This window comes from Oratosquilla oratoria, chromosome 34 (assembly GCF_046742065.1).
Source record: "Oratosquilla oratoria isolate Oo_2021 chromosome 34, ASM4674206v1, whole genome shotgun sequence".
In the NCBI taxonomy this organism is placed as follows: Eukaryota; Metazoa; Arthropoda; class Malacostraca; order Stomatopoda; family Squillidae; genus Oratosquilla; species Oratosquilla oratoria.
In genome coordinates, this window is record NC_134810.1 from 18,281,479 (window position 1) to 18,299,806 (window position 18,328).

The window sequence follows — 18,328 nt, forward strand, 5'->3', positions numbered from 1 at the left end:
TATATATATATATATATATATATATATATATATATATATATATATATATATATATATATATATATATATATATATATTGCCCTTGGCCACAGTTGTGCACATATACATTTAAAAGAATCTATAGAAAATTTTAATGAGGGATAACATAATCAACACAAACTCCCATACTGATAATAATGGCAAGAAGGAGAGTTAAGAATTAAAAAAAACTCATGAACATTATTTTAACTTACATCAACAGGAGGAGGAACTGTTGGCACCCAGCTGAGAACTACATGAGGCATATATTCATACCAAAAGGTGTTTTGAGGTTGTCTGTAATTGAACCTCATTGTGGTGTTGAAAGTATTGTTTATGCTTAAATATTTGAGGGTTCCTTCTTCTGTTGCCTGCCAGTTGATATCCAAGACCTGAGTATATGTGGGTTTTCTGGAGAAAAAAGAAGAAAAAAAAAATAATAATTATCAATCTCACCCCTAGCTACAGAGCATGTTGTTACCTTTACTGATTTAACATTTTTCTAGCTCTGAGTACCATGAACTATCTTAGTATCAGGCACAATAGGCTTGACAAAAAACTTGGTAATATGTGACAACTATTCCTCTGACAGCTATGATGAAACATAAGCAAAGTATGTACCAATATTTGGTGTATATTTATAGTATCATTTTTGAAGGCATGTGCAAGTTAAGCTAATGAGTATGTATAAAATTGTTGAAATTGTAATGATGATAAGTAAGCATACAATCAATTCATCCTTTGCCCCAGATCTTCTGCAGGACACACTTAACCCCCAGAAAACCAGCAACAGCTGATTGGCCCATAAATCACTAAAGAAAGAAATACTGTGTTGTTACCTGAGCATGCCTAGGGTGGGGCAGTGTAGGATGAGGTGTTCATGATCAGTGTATTCTGTGTAATGACTGGATCTGGGGCAGTTTATTTCTATGAGCAGGCCTGTCTTGTGTTTGTGCTGTTTTAGTGCTGCATGTTGACCTAAACATAGTTATGGACTTTGCCTTTCTTGGGAGGAATTTTTCTATAAGGCTAATGTCTGGAGGTGTTTCAAGTGGAGTTTGATGATTGGTCTTGAATTGCATTTTGTCATCTGAGTGTGAATATGTTTTTGTATAGACGTGTTTGGTGGTGCCAGTGGTAAGTTGTAGATGTTTAAGTTGTGCTGTGGTAGTGTTTTTCATTTAGTTAATATAGTGGTAACCAAGAATAGAATAGGAAGAGTTTTATATGTACATGTTCTAAGGGGAGAAAGTGGGAGAATATCAGATAATTTTTTGGTGGAAGGTAAGTTGAGAGTGGAGGATAGATGGAGAAAGAGGAAAAGGACAGAAGGTAGGGAGGTACATATAGTAAACTACTTGAATGAGAAAGAAAAGGAGAAGGAGTACAAGAAGAAGCTGAGAGAAGAGTGGGAGGGATTGAAGGATAGAGTAGAACTAGGAGTTGAGAAGGAATGGGAATGTTTCAAATAGGGAGTCACAAGGTGTGCAAAGATGGTATGTGGAACAAGGAAGAAGGCAGGAAATAGATGGAAGGGTAGTGAGTGATGGGAGGATGAAGCAAAGAAGGTTGTAGAAGAGATGAAACAAGCATTCACAAATTGGTTACAAAATAGGACAAGAGGTACATAGAAAAAAGAAGTAAAACATAAGATAAAGGAGGCAAACAGGAGGGCAGATGTGAAATGGGGTAAGAGTATGACAGAACATTTTGAGAGTAATGAAAAGATGTTTTGGAAGGAATTTAAGAGAGGAATGGGAGGTGAATCAAGTAGAGAAGAAAAGGAAAGGGTGCAGATGGAGAGATGATAATGAAAGAGATAGGAGTGAGAGGAAGATGGGCAGAGGATTTTAGGGAGTTGCTAAATGTGAAGGAGGATATTGAGGGAAAAGTAGTTGCAGTGAGAAGTGCTAAGAAAATGACGGTGTTGAATGAGGAAAATGGAGGAGAAATAAGGAAAAATTAGGTGAAAGCAGTTATTAAAATGATGAGAGTAGGTAAGGCACTTGGGTTGGATGGGTGTCCTGAAGAGTGTCCAAAAAAGGGAGGTACAGTGAAGGTGGACTGGCTGGTGAGGTTATTTAATGTTTGTCTAAAAGAGGGTAGAGTGCTGGAGGACTGGAGGAGTGCCTGTATAGTTCCATTTTACAAGGGAAAAGGGGACAAGTGTGAGTGTAGTAGTTTCAGAGGGATTAGTTTGTTGAAGATAGTTGGGAAGGGTTGTGGGAGGGTTTTGATTGAAAGGATTAGGAGAGGAACAGAGGGAGTAACTGGTGAGGAAAAGTGTCTATTTAGGACAGGTAGGGGTTGTGTGGATCAAATTTTTGTGGCAAGGTAGATATGTGAGAAAGCTTTAGAAAAAGGTTAGGATTTTTTTTTCTCTCCTTTATGGATTTAAAAAAGGCTTATGACAGGGTAGACAGGAAGGCACTTTGGGAGGTATTGCAGATATATGTCATAAGAGGTAAGTTGTTAAGGGCAGTGAATATTTTTTATGAGAGTAGCAAAGCCTGTGTTAGAATTAGAAATGGAGAGAGTGAGTGGTTTGAGGTAAAGATGGGAAATTGCCATGGATGGGTTATGTCACCTTGGCTATTCAATATATACATGGATGGGGTGGTACAAGAGGTAAGTGCTAGGGTAGCGGGCTGGGAATTGGAGATGGTTAAAGAAAACGGAGAAAATGGGAGATACGCCAGTTGTTGTTTGCTGACGACACTGCACTTATAACAGGATCAGAGGAGTGATTAAGGAAGTTAGTGATGGAGTTTAGGAAGGTGTGTGAAAGAAGGAAGTTGAAGATGAATGTTTTTACATAAAAGTAAGGTGATGAGATGTACAAGGGGAGAGGATGGCAGCAAATTGGAAGTGAGTATTAAGGGAGAGAGACTGGAAGAAGTGGATAGCTTTAGATATTTGGTGGTGTATGTGCCAGGAAAGGGGGGAGTGGAGGTGGAGGTAGAAGAGAAGCAAGTAAATGCCTTGAGAGATTAAAAAATGTAATGAGAAATAGACATTTGGGATTGGATGCTAAGAGGAGATTGTATGAAGGGTGATTGTGCTGAGAGCACTGTATGGGGTAGAAACATGGAACATAAGATAGGAAGAGTTTAAATGTGTTTGAGATGAGGTGCCTGAGAAGTATGGTAGGGGTTACTAGGCTGGATAGAATGAAAAATTAGGAGGTGAACAGGAGAGCGGGGGTGGCAAGGGAATTGGGGGATAGGGTTGATGAAAAAGTTTTGGGATGGTTTGGACACATGGAAAGAATGAGTCAAGAAAGATTAGTAAAAGAGGTGTGGAAGGCAGAGGTAGAAAGAGAGAACATGAGGGGGCTACCAAAGATGAGATGGATGGATGGATGGAGTAAAAAGGGTACTGGGAAAGAGGGGGAATGTCTGAGGAAGGAAGGGAGAAGACAGAAGATAGGGGTGAGTGGAGAATGGATGTGTATGGATGATGCTATGATGCATGGGAGTCTTCTCTTTTTCTGCATGAGGGGATGGAGAAGGGAGGTCACCAATTAAGTGAAGTGGGCTTGCCATGGATGTGTTGTGTGTTGCTGCATTGCTTCTGACCCAGGGCAATGAGTGAGATGCAGGGAGGAGCCAATAAAAGAGGGAAGGAGGGATGGTGAATGGGAGTGGAATATGTGGGGATGAAATGGGTGGGAGTGGATTTATCCCTTTGACTTTGGCTACTTCTCTTGTAAGGGGGGGAAAAAGCCATTGTTATATGTAAGTAAAGTGCTGTAGTTGTATTTTGCATTTTGCCTTTATTTCATATCTAGTGTAAGAAAGAAAATCTCCTAACTAAAGGCATAAAGTACACTGGCAATTGGATTGATAAAACTGATCAAATTGTGACCAGGTTTGATACAGCAAATCAAAATCAACACACCAGATCATACATACATACATACATACATATACCAAAGGCTTTTTCCCCCTTACACGGGGGGTACCCAAAAAGAAAAAGGCATAGAAATCACTCCCACCCATTTCATTTCCCATATATTCCACTCCCCTCCACCCTCCTCCTCCTTTTTTTTTTTTTTTTTTTTTTTTTTAACCAGATCATGATGAGGGGAAAAACCTGTTGGTATATGTGTGTATGATTGTGCTTGTATCATGTACTGAAATGGCTGAGGGCTCTTGCATAGAACTTTGCACCTATTATTTTCATGTGATATTCTACTGGGTGGATTCTGGTTTCATTATGTAGATGTTCAAAGGGAAAAGACAAAATGGAAGACTAACACCAATGATAGATACCATCAGAGAGGAGAAAGAGGTGGATTGGATGGATCTGGCTCAAGATCATCAATGATGGAGAGGCTTGGTATAGGCAGAAAGGGATCCACATGTGGTCCGAGTTCCCTCTTTTCTTCCTTTCCACCCTCTCCCTCTCTGGAACATAAGAGAGGAAGAGAGAAGGAGTGTGAATGTGTTTGAGATGAGGTGTCTGAGAAGTATGATGGGGGTTACTAGGCTGGATAGAGTGAGAAATGAGGAGGTGAGGAGGAGAACAGGGGTGGAGAGGGGGTTGGGAGATAGGGTTGAGGAAAGAGTATTAGGATGGTTTGGACACATGGAAAGAATGAGTGAAGAAAGACTAGTAAAAGAGGTATGGAAGGCAGATGTGGAGAAAGTGAAAATGAAGGGACATCCTAGGATGAGGTGGATGGATGGGGTGAAGGGGGCTTTGGGGAAGAGGGGAATGTTTGTTGAGGAAGGACGGGAGAGGACAGAAGACGGGTGAATGGAGAATGGTTGTATATGGATGATGTTGTGATGCATGAGGTGGAATGGGTGGGGGGATGGGGGGTGAGGTAATATGTGCGAGCAGATTTTGACGCAGCCCAAAGGGATTTCTCCCTGTCTTCTCCTTTATGCATGGGGGGACGGAGAGGGGTGGTCGCCGATTTAATGAAGCAGCCTTGCTATGGATGTGCTGTGTCTTGCGACACTGCTTCTGACCCAGGGCAGTGGACAAGGTGCAGGGATGACCCATCATCCGGGAGGTGCTAAGATGAGAGGGAGGGTGGAGGGGTGTGGAGTGTATTCAGGGATGGAATGGGTGGGAGTGATTTTATGCCTTTTCCTTTTTGGCTACCTCCCTTGTAAGGGGGAAAAAGCCTTGGTATATGTATGTATGCCACCCTCTCCCTCCCTCCCTTCACCTTTCTCTTGTCCTCTCCTTCCCTCTCTCTCTGGTACTTCATTACCACTGTGAGAACAATGCTACAACACTTACCCCCATCTTGCAAAGTTTGAAAAAGTTTTCATCATAAATTCAGACATGTTACGATCCCCTTCACTCCACAAACTCCGTGACACTCTGATGTTACTTGGGTAAAACTCTGGATCCATAAATGGTGCACCACTGATGAGATAGTACTCAATATTATGAGGAACCTGTAAGACAATGATTAATAATTACAGACGTCATCTTAATCTGTATCTCAATGAATAGTGAAATGTGAAATCAATATTAAACAACCCTGTTTGTGACAATTGTAAATGTAGACTGCTTTTATGCAGAATCATATGATAGTATGTCTTACCTCTCGCCATTTAGGCAATTTCATAGCTTCTACAGTTGTGTTAAGGACATAATAGTAGGTGGGCACTGATCGTTTGTTTGTGGTATTAACTAGAAGTTTGACCATTTCATCCACACTTGACTTGTACAGTGCATCTGAGAGCATCTGAAAAAAATAAATGAATAAATAAAATATATAAATAAATAAGTGAATAAACACAAATACAGTGAAAGAAAATTAGTGGATAAGAAACCAAAATCCATGTAGAGCACAAGATTAAAATAAAGTTATATAGGGAGAAAATAGAGCAGGTCAATAGCAATAGATGTCTAGAGGTGAATACTCAAGCTATTCAGAACTTGACCTGTACAGTACATGGAACACACTCAACTTTCTCTGCCTCACTCAGAAATGATAGGAAGATCTGAGTCTGGTGTTCTGTAGTTATCCTTCTAGAATAATGGAACTGAGATAGAGAAGGACATCTTGATGTATAAATACACAGTGTCATCAACATAACTGCATTTTCTTTGGTGGGGCCTATCTGAATTGATGCCATCTAAAATTCTTTGTGTGAGGTTTGTCAGAAGAGTGTTTGTGGAGTGTAGTGGCCTAAAACCGTGTTGTGAGTCAGCAAGGGGAATATGTGGTGTGACAAGTTTAAGTATTAGGCGTTCAATAACTTTAGAGGGGGTGCAGAGAAGTGTGATTGGGCGGTGCGATGTTGGGATTGTTGGGTTTTTGTTCGGTTTTGGAATGGTGATTATTTTACCATGCTTCCAGATGTCGGGTATAGTGTTGTGTGAAAAGCTGTAGTTTGCAATGTTTGTGAGTGCATGTATACCTTGTGGTCCAATGTGTTTTAGGTGGATGTTGCTTATGTTATCAGGGCCACAGGCAGATGAGTGCTTGAGACTATGTATTATGAGTTTTGTCTGACTGTCTATGAAGGGTATATAGTCTGAGTCTGTGGGAAAGTCTTTCTTACGTCGAATGGTGCATCGGTCGTCAGGGTGAGAGGTGAGATGGCTTGTCTGTGCAAAATGACGTATGAGTGCGTTTGCCTGTTGTCTGTTTGAGGGTAGATTATCTGTTGTTGTGATTATTGCTGCGTGAGAGCGTGTAGTGTTACTGTTGGATAGTGTAATGCTGTTGAGCCCCACCAAAGAACACTTCTTATAACATTAGACATTAGTAAAGCTTTTGATGCTATCCCCCGCCACAACCTAACAAATAAAATATATAACACAGACATGCACAATAACACCAAAAGATGGCTGGCCAATTATCTGGCAGGTAGGAATGCTTATGTGTCATATAATGGCCAATCATCGCACATCAGAAACATTAAGAACGGAGTACCACAGGGCTCAGTTCTATCCCCCACACTATTTAATCTATACATGCATGACTTACCCACGCCAGACACCTCAGAAATACAAATCTCTTCCTATGCAGACGACATAACAATCACATGCACACATCGTAACACAGACAAAGCTGCAGAAATAATCCAGCCATACCTCGACACACTCAACACATGGTTCATCACAAACAGACTCAAAATAGCTCCAACCAAATCTACAGCAACACTTCTCACCAACTGGACAAAAGAACACAAATACATACCTCATCTCTACATCAACAACACTCTAATACCACACACAAACACACTGAAAATTCTTGGTGTAACATATGATACATCCATGTCTTTCAAACAACACATCACAAACATAAAAAACAAATGCACACCCAGACTTAACGCACTTAAGTCAATCACTGGAACAACATTTGGACAAAACAAAGAAACTAATATAACAATATACAAACAATGCATACGCTCAGTGTTGAATTATGTGAATCCTGCATGGGCTCCTAATCCTAGTGAGACACACCACAACACCCTTCAAATCATACAAAACAAAGCCCTAAAAACAATTACAGGCTGCACAAATACAACACCTACAGACCATTTACACCATGAAACAAAAGTCCTCAAAGTCAAGGACCACCTCGACATGAGAGGCACACAAACACTTGCCGCAGCCACCACAAACACATTACACCCGCTACACTACATAGCAGAACACCCACACACACCAAGAAACATTAAAACAACACCCAAAGACCTTTATCACGCACAGATACTCTCTTCTCTTCCTCCACAACCACCAAATACCAGCCTCCGGAAACATATTCATAATCATATCACTCACCGCTCCATTAACACACTGAAAGACAACACACTGCTGCATGCCAGACCCCCTGATATCCACCCTTCTGAATCCTCTCTCCCACGAAAGGACAGAGTCCACTTGGCCAGACTGCGGTGCAGTCACCACCCAGCACTTCTAAGCTACCAGAAGAGGCTGGATGACCGCATTGTGAACAGCTGCCCAGGATGTAACACTTCACCCCATACCATACAACACATAATGGAAGACTGCATTATACACAATCATGCACGCAAACAACACAACATACGCTCTATAAAGGATTTGTGGGAAAACCCAGTTTCGGCTATGGCATTCCTTGGGGAGACGGGACTGCTCGGACAGACAGTCTAGGGAACGACAACAACAACAACATAACTGCATTTACCCAATTGTACATATATATATATATATATATATATATATATATATATATATATATATATATATATATATATATATATGTATTACAACACTGAATGGGTCCCAGTGATTAGAAATACATTTTAACCACAATACACTATAATTCTAAGCCATCAAAGCCAACATGCAGAAATTGAAATGTGGTACTGCCAAGGACACGATCCCCAGCAGCCTAGTTGCTAAGTCACTGCCGCACTTGTCATGAGGATGCTGGGGTTCAAGTCCTTGGCAGTACCACATTTCAATTTCTGCATGTCGGCCTTTGATGGCTTAGAATTAAAGTGCATTGTGGTTGTTAAAATGCATATATACATATATATACAGATATGTATGTATATATACGTGTGCGTATATATATATATATATATATATATATATATATATATATATATATATATATATTTAAGATTATTTCAGACAAATGAGAGAGAATGTGGGTGGGGAAGGGCAAACGAAGATGTGTTAGGAATAGTTTATTGCCCTAACGTTGCGACCAACTTGGTCTTCTTCAGAGGACTACAGCATTACAGACGGATCACAATTCTTATATTCGTAGTGAGAGGGAACCCGCCAAGGTATGAGCGTCATGTTTTCCCTTTGGCTAACGATTTAATTATTAGGACACTTGCTGCTTTCGAGAGACATTTAAATCCGTCTCTGTCGTTGTTGTTCTTGTTGGTGGCGATATGTGCAGCTTCCACAGTTTTTCTCATTTTCTTCTCAAATCCCTCGTGTAGAATTTCTGTGTTGTTCCAATCAGGTAGATGTCCACATTTGTCCAGGTGACGAACCAGGGAGTTAGATGTTCTATGAGCCCTGAGATCGTTTTTGTGCTCACTCAAGCGTTTATTGATCCCTCGACCTGACTCACCGAAGTAAGATGATGGACAACCGTTGCATGGAATACGGTAAACGACACTATTCCATGCAACGGTTGTCCATCATCTTACTTCGGTGAGTCAGGTCGAGGGATCAATAAACGCTTGAGTGAGCACAAAAACGATCTCAGGGCTCATAGAACATCTAACTCCCTGGTTCGTCACCTGGACAAATGTGGACATCTACCTGATTGGAACAACACAGAAATTCTACACGAGGGATTTGAGAAGAAAATGAGAAAAACTGTGGAAGCTGCACATATCGCCACCAACAAGAACAACAATGACAGAGACGAATTTAAATGCCTCTCGAAAGCAGCAAGTGTCCTAATAATTAAATCGTTAGCCAAAGGGAAAACATGACGCTCATACCTTGGCGGGTTCCCTCTCACTACGAATATAAGAATTGTGATCCGTCTGTAATGCTGTAGTCCTCTGAAGAAGACCAAGTTGGTCGCAACGTTAGGGCAATAAACTATTCCTAACACATCTTCGTTTGCCCTTCCCCACCCACATTCTCTCTCATATATATATATATATATATATATATATATAGATCAAGAGAAAAGAAGTAGCCAAAGTTAAAAGGCATAATTCCACTCACTCCACTCCTATTCACCACCCATCCCTTCCTCCCTCTCATCTTGGCTCTTTCTGCTGCCACCTCCTTTTGCACCCCATCTCTACTCCTCACTTCCTCATTTCTCACTCTATCCGACCTTGACATTTCATCTTATACACATTTAAATTCTTCCTCTATTCCTCTCATATGTTCCATGTCTCTACCCCATGTAGTGCTGTCGGCACAATCACCCCTTTGTACAATATCCTCTCTGCACCTATTCCCAAATATCTATTTCTCATTACATTTTTTAATCCCCCAAGGCACTTACTTGCTTCTCTCAATCTACAATCTACTTCAACCTCCACTCCCCCCTTTCCCACCACATGTGACCCCAAGTATCTAAAGCTATTCACTTCCTCCAGTCTCTCTGCTTTAACCACTTCAGTATGAAGACGCCTACATAGGTGTCATGAAGCATGAGTGGGTACATGAGGTTGCTGGCATTGGCGTCTTGATTATACATAATTTTTTTGTATTTGTACATGAGTTACTCCTGGATTCTGTGAACTGGTTTGATCACATTTTCTGTGTTTATTATTACTTAAGAGTAATGTTGCACCCAAGAATTTGAGTCATATTGAAGTGGGTAATACTCACTTCCAAATTTCTGCCATCCTCTCCCCTTGTACTTCTCATCACCTTACTTTTACCCATGTTTACCTTCAACTTTCTTCTCTCACACACCTCCTCAAACTCCGTTACTATCTTCTTTAATCACCCCCTCTGATCCTGCAACTAGTGCAGTTTTGTCAGCAAACAACAACTGACCTCCTACTTTCTCCATTTTCTTTTACCATCTCCAATCCTCTGCCCTTGGATTTACCTCCTGCACCACCCCATCCATGTACATATTGAACAGCCATGGCAACATGACACATCCTTGGTGAAGTTATCTGCAAAATCTCCCACAGTGCTTTCCTGTCTACCCTGTCATAAACCTTTCCTAGATCCATAAAAGCCCAAAAAACATCCTTGCCTTTTGCTAAAACACTCACATATCTGTCTTACTACAATTACCCAATTGTAGTATACAATTTTTTGATGCAGCCCAAATGGATTTCTCCCTTGTTTTCTCTATTTTCTACATGAGGGAGACAAGGTGGGAGGGTTGTTGTGTAAATGAAGTGGCCTTGCTGTGGATGTACTGTGTTTTACTGCATTGCTTCTGACCCAAGGCAGTGGACAGGAGACAGCAATGAGCCTTCATCTATGAGGTTCTAAGATGAGAGGCAAACAATGGGTGGTGGATGGAAGTGGTATGGGTGGGAGTGGTTAAGTGCCTTGACTGGCTACTTCTCTTATAAGGGGCAAGAGGCCCTAGGTATATACCAGTAGATAGATGAATAGATAGTATATACCTGGTAATACAAGAAGAGAGCTGCACTCATGGGGTCTTGTCTCTTATTCTTCAATTATTATACCTCTTTTTGAATTCATGTATGATTCCAGTTTGGATTATATCATCATATAGGTTATTCCATGAGTATAACTCTACATAATTTTCATGACCAAATGATGCCCTCCTATCCCCCCCCCCCAAAAAAAAAAAAAAAAAAAATGTAAATTTCTCTTCTCCATTTAGTGTTCTGAACACCGCATTCAAGTCCCCTCTTTCTCTTCAATTCTTTAATGATAGCAGAACTGGTACTTCCCTGAGATTAATTATGATAGGCATAAAAGAAATGAGGATATTCCTCTTCCAAGCCAAATCAGTTCACTAGATATAACGCCATACAAGTTGGAAAAAGAAATGAATATGAGAAACTTATCCTTGAATAGCACTTACATGAATATACTGCTCTCTGATATGTGTTGTATTATGAGGGTCAGGCCAAAAGGTATACATCCATCTGATAGCTTCATATGCACCTTCTGGGTTCAAGGAATAATTGTAGTGCTTTACCCACTCCTTAATTCGCTCATCAAAGAATGCTTCTGTCACTTCGTATTGCCTCTTTGACAATCTCAGATCATCCTCTGTTGATATAATTTGTGTCAGTATCAACATAAAGAAAAGTCAATCATTTCATCTAAACAAAAATTGCACACACTGGTAATGAGTGTACTAGCAATTTCTAGTACAGAATACAAAGCTCCATCCATCACCCTGGTAAGACCATCTGCAATTTTCATCACTAAAGCTTAGACATGCTAGTGTAAAATTTAGATACATACATACATATACCAAAAGATCTTTTCCCCATATATATATAGGCTGGTCAAATCAAAGCATATATCCACCCTATGCCCACTCCACACTCATTCAAAATCCATTTATTGTTCCTCATCCGCCTCATGGTTGAAGGGTCATTCCTGTCACAAAACACTGCCTGGGTCAAAGGCAAAGTGCTTTCACTAAAGAATCTGATACCTGAAGCTGGTCTACCACCATCATTTCATCATATGGCTAACCCCTCCACCCCTTATCTACTTGAGAAATTTAGAGCAGAGAAGAACACTCTTTTAGGCTGCATCCTTTCCTCATCCAAGTAAAAACTACATGCCATCCACTCCTACCTTGCTCAACAGACATTCCTCTCGTATTCAACCAACCTTATTCTTGGTTGTTTTTGCAAGTTCACTCCATTCACTTTTGCTTCACACTCATTTTTGCTAGTCTTGTATCACTTATCCTTTCCATTTGTCCAAAGCATCTCAGCACTCTTTGATCTACCCTATCTCTCTATACTAAGGCATGAGAAGGTCTGGGAGGAGGACGACTCCAACCAGAATCCTAGTAACTGGGTGAATGTATGTGGATATGGCACAGATGAGTGCAAAAGGGAAGAGATTGGTAGTAGAAAGATGGATGTGTTAGCACTGAGTAAAATGAAACTGAAATGGAAAAGTAGTAGTCTAGGAGTGTGGTAGGCAGGATATGTTCCAAGGAGGAAGTTCTAAAATGAACAAAGACAATATTTGGGATCAGGAAGATTTGAGGAAACAGAAGGAAAGTCAGTGAATGGTAGAATCAACAGGTAAGGGCAGTGAGGGTAGATTAGCAGTTATTACAAAGAACAAAGAAGGAAGCATATGAAACGTAAAGTGATCAATCAATTAATCAGAGTGAAGAGGGCAGAAACAAAATACAAAGTGAGAGATGCATGTAGAAGAGCAGTTGTGAGAAGAGGCAGGTGTTTCAATGAGAATTTTGAAAAGGATAAAAGGTTGTTTATGAAGGAAGGAAAAGAGTACAGAGAGGTGAATCATGAGGATAGGAACAAGTAAAGGCAGTGGAAGATGGGTTGAATGTTGCAAGGAATTGTAGAACGAGAGGAAGATAGGCTTTGACTGTGGCAGTGGGAAATGCGAGGAGAATGACAAAGGTAGTTAAATCAAAGCATATCTTGACTGCAAGAGAAGAATACAAGGAGATCCCCAGTCTCCACACTCCACCCTATTTTGTTTTGTTTTACAATACAAGTGATGAAAAAAGCTCTATGGTTTCCAGTCATACAGCTAAAATAAAGAATGCACAAACCACAACTTCATGAAATGAAAATCATCTGATCCTGAAATGTTTAATGTTATTGGTCAAAATGAGACAGGGAAGCCTTCACATATGCATGACAAGATACTTACTGACAAAATTAGCAGCTTCATCCCTGTTCACTCCAGTGAGGTATCTTAGATTTAGGTGGTGATTATTTCTCATATAAAGGCTCTTTGGCTTATCTGGAAGGATGTGCCAGTCATCAGCCGTCCAGTCTTCATACACACCATCTCCAGGGACTGTGAAGTTGTAATCCACTACAGGACCCCAAGCAAAAGTTCCTAAGTCAGGCTGTAATGATAAAATTATGTTCAACATATAACAAACCTTTCCAAATACGTATTAATTTTTCAAATACAAGAAATTATAACAGGAGCACTGATTCAGACTTTACCGTGATAGCAGCAGCTGCTAATTCTTCATAACTTCTTCGTACAAGACAGTTTAGAAGTTTATATGAGGTTTCTACACCACATCCAACTTCTAGCCCATACACCCTAGATGTATTCTGTACTCGGAAGGGATCATCCAGGGCTGCCCAATCTGCCAACGGAGAGCCACTCTGGAAAAGTGTGCAAAACAAAGGAGAGTAGTCATAAAACCTGCAGCATGAGAACCCACCTTTACAAAAGGAGTTTGTTACAGAAAATCACAACTCCATTCTTATCTAATAAAGATTCCTCTGTTGTAGGAATAATTAAGCTTCTTTTGGATGGTTTTATTTACTCTGATTATATCATACATTCTGTAAATTCTTGTGCTATTTCAAAAATGTCTATCTCAATTCTTTTAAATTTCTGTCTAACCTTGACCTCAGTGTAAAAAAGGAATTCTTGTCATACACTGAACTAATAGGCTACCTCGAACTTCAACTAAAAGCCCATCCAATCATCATCACCACCAAAACAAGATGCACCCCAGTTGGCCACAGACACACATACACCAATTACAAGAGAGCTAACTGGGAAGCTTTTACTAAAGAGACAGAACAACATTTTGAAACACTTAACAGTACACTCATCACAAACATAAACAATGCTGTGCACACTTTTAATACAATCATACAAAACGCAGACAAGAGATACATCCCTAGAGGCAACAGAAAATCACACAACCCCAACTTCACACCAGAAATCCAAGACCTCATCAGACAATGTGACACACTTAAACACGATATCCCCACACCTATCCCTCAAAACATAGCAGACCAAATACAAACACTAAACACTGTGATTGCTAATAAAATACACAAACAAAAAACACAAAATTGGCAAAACTTTATCAATGCACTTGATCACAAAACAAACACCAGGAAATTGTACAAAACACTCAACAGCATTACACTATCCAACAGTAACACTACACGCTCTCATGCAGCAATAATCACAACAACAGATAATCTACCCTCAAACAGACAACAAGCAAACGCACTCATACGTCATTTTGCACAGACAAGCCATCTCACTTCTCACCCTGACGACCAACGCACCATTCGACGTAAGAAAGACTTCCCCACAGACTCAGACTATACACCCTTCATAGACAGTCAGACAAAACTCATAATACATAATCTCAAGCACTCATCTGCCTGTGGCCCTGATAACATAAGCAACATCCACCTAAAACACATTGGACCACAAGGTATACACGCACTCACAAACATTGCAAACTACAGCTATTCACACAACACTATACCTGACATCTGGAAGCATGGTAAAATAATCGCCATTCCAAAACCGAACAAAGACCCAACAATCCCAACATCGCACCACCCAATCACACTTATCTGCACCCCCTCTAAAGTCATTGAACGCCTAATACTTAAACTTGTCACACCACATATTCCCCTTGCTGACTCACAACACGGTTTTAGGCCACTGCACTCCACAAACACTCTTCTGATAAACCTCACACAAAGAATTTTAGATGGCATCAATTCAGATAGGCCCCACCACAGAACACTTCTCATAACATTAGACATTAGTAAAGCTTTTGATGCTATCCCCCGCCACAACCTAACAAATAAAATATATAACACAGACATGCACAATAACACCAAAAGATGGCTGGCCAATTATCTGGCAGGTAGGAATGCTTACGTGTCATATAATGGCCAATCATCGCACATCAGAAACATTAAGAATGGACTACCACAGGGCTCAGTTCTATCCCCCACACTATTTAATCTATACATGCATGACTTACCCACACCAGACAACTCAGAAATACAAATCTCTTCCTACGCAGACGACATAACAATCACATGCACACATCGTAACACAGACAATGCTGCAGAAATAATCCAGCCATACCTTGATACACTCAACACATGGTTCATCACAAACAGACTCAAAATAGCTCCAACCAAATCTACAGCAACACTTCTCACCAACTGGACAATAGAACACAAATACATACCTCATATCTACATCAACAACACTCTAATACCACAACACATCACAAACATAAAAAACAAATGCACACCTAGACTTAACGCACTTAAGTCAATCACTGGAACGACATTTGGACAAAACAAAGAAACTAATATAACAATATACAAACAATGCATATGCTCAGTGTTGAATTATGCGAGTCCTGCATGGGCTCCTAATCTCAGTGAGACACACCACAACACCCTTCAAATCATACAAAACAAAGCCCTAAAAACAATTACAGGCTGCACAAATACAACACCAACAGACCATTTACACCATGAAACAAAAGTCCTCAAAGTCAAGGACCACCTTGACATGAGAGGCACACAAACACTTGCCGCAGCCACCACAAACACATCACACCCGCTACACTACATAGCAGAACACCCACACACACCAAGAAACATTAAAACAACACCCAAAGACCTTTATTACGCACAAATACTCTCTTCTCTTCCTCCACAACCACTAAATACCAGCCTCCGGAAACATATTCATAATCATATCACTCACCGCTCCATTGACACACTGAAAGACAACACACTGCTGCATGCCAGACCCCCTGATATCCACCCTTCTGAATCCTCTCTCCCACGAAAGGACAGAGTCCACTTGGCCAGACTGCGGTGCGGCCACCACCCAGCACTTCTAAGCTACCAGAAGAGGCTGGATGACTGCATTGTGAACAGCTGCCCAGGACGTAACACTTCACCCCATACCATACAACACATAATGGAAGACTGCATTATACACAATCATGCATGCAAACAACACAACATACACTCTATAAAGGATTTGTGGGAAAACCCAGTTTCGGCTGTGGTGTTCCTTGGGGAGACGGGACTGCTCGGACAGACAGTCTAGGGAACGACAACAACAACAACAACTAAAAGCCCATTAATTTGCCTAGTCCTTCAAAACATTCATAATCCAAACCACTTTCTGCATCATAATCAACTTCTCAGTCATCTAGCTTATTTACATGAATTTAAATCTAAATTCAAGGATAGAGGAAAAGTTGGAACTGTAAACGAATTTGAAGTTAGGTACGACAAAATTGGAGAGTAGGAGATGGGACCTATCAAGTGTTACTCCTTTCCTGTATTCTACAATTAGGTAAATCATACATACATATACCAAGGCTTTTTCCCCCTTACAAGGGAGGTAGCCAAAAAGGAAAAGGCATAAAATCATTCCCACCCATTCTATCCCTGAATACACTCCACACCCCTCCACCCTCCCTCTTTTCTTAGCACCTCCTGGATGATGGGTCATCCCTGCACCTTGTCCACTGCCCTGGGTCAGAAGCAGTGTCGCAAGACACAGCACATCCACAGCAAGGCCGCTTCATTAAATCGGCGGCCCCTCCTCTCCGTCCCCCCATTGCATAAAAGGAGAAGACGGGGAGAAATCCCTTCGGGCTGTGTCCAATTTTGCTCACACATACTACCTCACCCCCCATCCCCCCGCCCATTCCACCTCATGCATCACAACATCATCCATATACAACCATTCTCCATTCACCCCTGTCTTCTGTCCTCTCCCATCCTTCCTCAACAGAGCCCCTTTCACCCCATCCATCCACCTCATCCTAGGACATCCCCGCATGTTCACTCCCTCCACATCTGCCTTCCATACCTCTATTACTAGTCTTTCTTCACTCATTCTCTCCATGTGTCCAAACCATCCTAATACTCTTTCCTCAACCCTATCTCCCAACTCCCTTTCCACCCCTGTTCTCCTTCTCACCTCCTCATTTCTCACTCTATCTAGCCTAGTAACCCCCATCATACTTCTCAGACACCTCATCTCAAGCACATTCAAACTCCTTCTCTCTTCCTCTCTTATGTTCCATGTTTCTGTCCCATACAGTGCTGTTGGCACAATCACTCCTTCATACAGTCTCCTTTTAGCATCCATTCCCAAATGTCTACCTTTATCTTTGGGTTAATTCTTCTTCTGATAAGTTATTTTATCATCCTGCCTTTACAATTACAAATTAGCCTCCTATGATGTGATACAACTACTTGCAATAGTGTAGTATTTACCTATGACCTTAGAGGTATCACTTGAAATTACACTTCAGGAAGAACCCACGTCTTTTAAAAATTCTGCCAGCATTATGTTCACTAGTATTACCACAGCAATATCCTTGTATACATCACTGTTTCCAATGATTAGCATTCTTTTTTGACGGAAGATTAATCTCTGATAAAAAAAAAAAACTTTTTTCGTTTAGGAATGTCCCCTGTGGGGCTACAAGGAGAAGGATGCCTAGTCCCAATCCCCTCCCTTTCTTTTCGCCTCTTACGATCTAAATGGAAATACTTGATGGCAGTATTCTTTTCCCCCACCATAGGGGCGGGGGGATGGGGGATGAGGTATGTGTGAGCAAAATTTGACGCAGCCCGAAGAGATTTCTCCCCGTCTTCCCTTTTATGCATGGGGGGACGGAGAGGGGAGGTCACCGATTTAATGAAGTGGCCTTGCTGCGGATGTGCTGTGTCTTGCGACACTGCTTCTGACCTAGGGCAGTGGACAAGGTGCAGGGATGACCCGTCATCCAGGAGGTGCTAAGATGAGAGGGAGGGTGGAGGGATGTGGAGTGTATTCAGGGATGGAATGGGTGGGAATGATTTTATGCCTTTTCCTTTTTGGCTACCTCCCTTGTAAGGGGGAAAAAGCCTTGGTATATATA

The 18,328-nt window shown here is 41.0% G+C and overlaps 1 protein-coding gene across 2 annotated transcripts in view; it reads right to left on the reverse strand.

Annotated features, from left to right (window-relative positions):
• LOC143018083 (cholinesterase-like) overlaps positions 1 to 18,328 on the reverse strand; it is a 95,041-nt gene that overhangs the window by 25,038 nt on the left and 51,675 nt on the right. For both annotated transcript variants that reach the window (XM_076173186.1, XM_076173187.1), the window contains exons 6-11: positions 13,590 to 13,757; positions 13,285 to 13,486; positions 11,489 to 11,679; positions 5,585 to 5,728; positions 5,275 to 5,435; positions 234 to 429 (exon numbers count right to left, since the gene is read on the reverse strand). In XM_076173186.1, the coding sequence (XP_076029301.1) occupies positions 234 to 429; positions 5,275 to 5,435; positions 5,585 to 5,728; positions 11,489 to 11,679; positions 13,285 to 13,486; positions 13,590 to 13,757 (1,062 nt within the window). The remainder of the gene's footprint in view (positions 1 to 233; positions 430 to 5,274; positions 5,436 to 5,584; positions 5,729 to 11,488; positions 11,680 to 13,284; positions 13,487 to 13,589; positions 13,758 to 18,328) is intronic.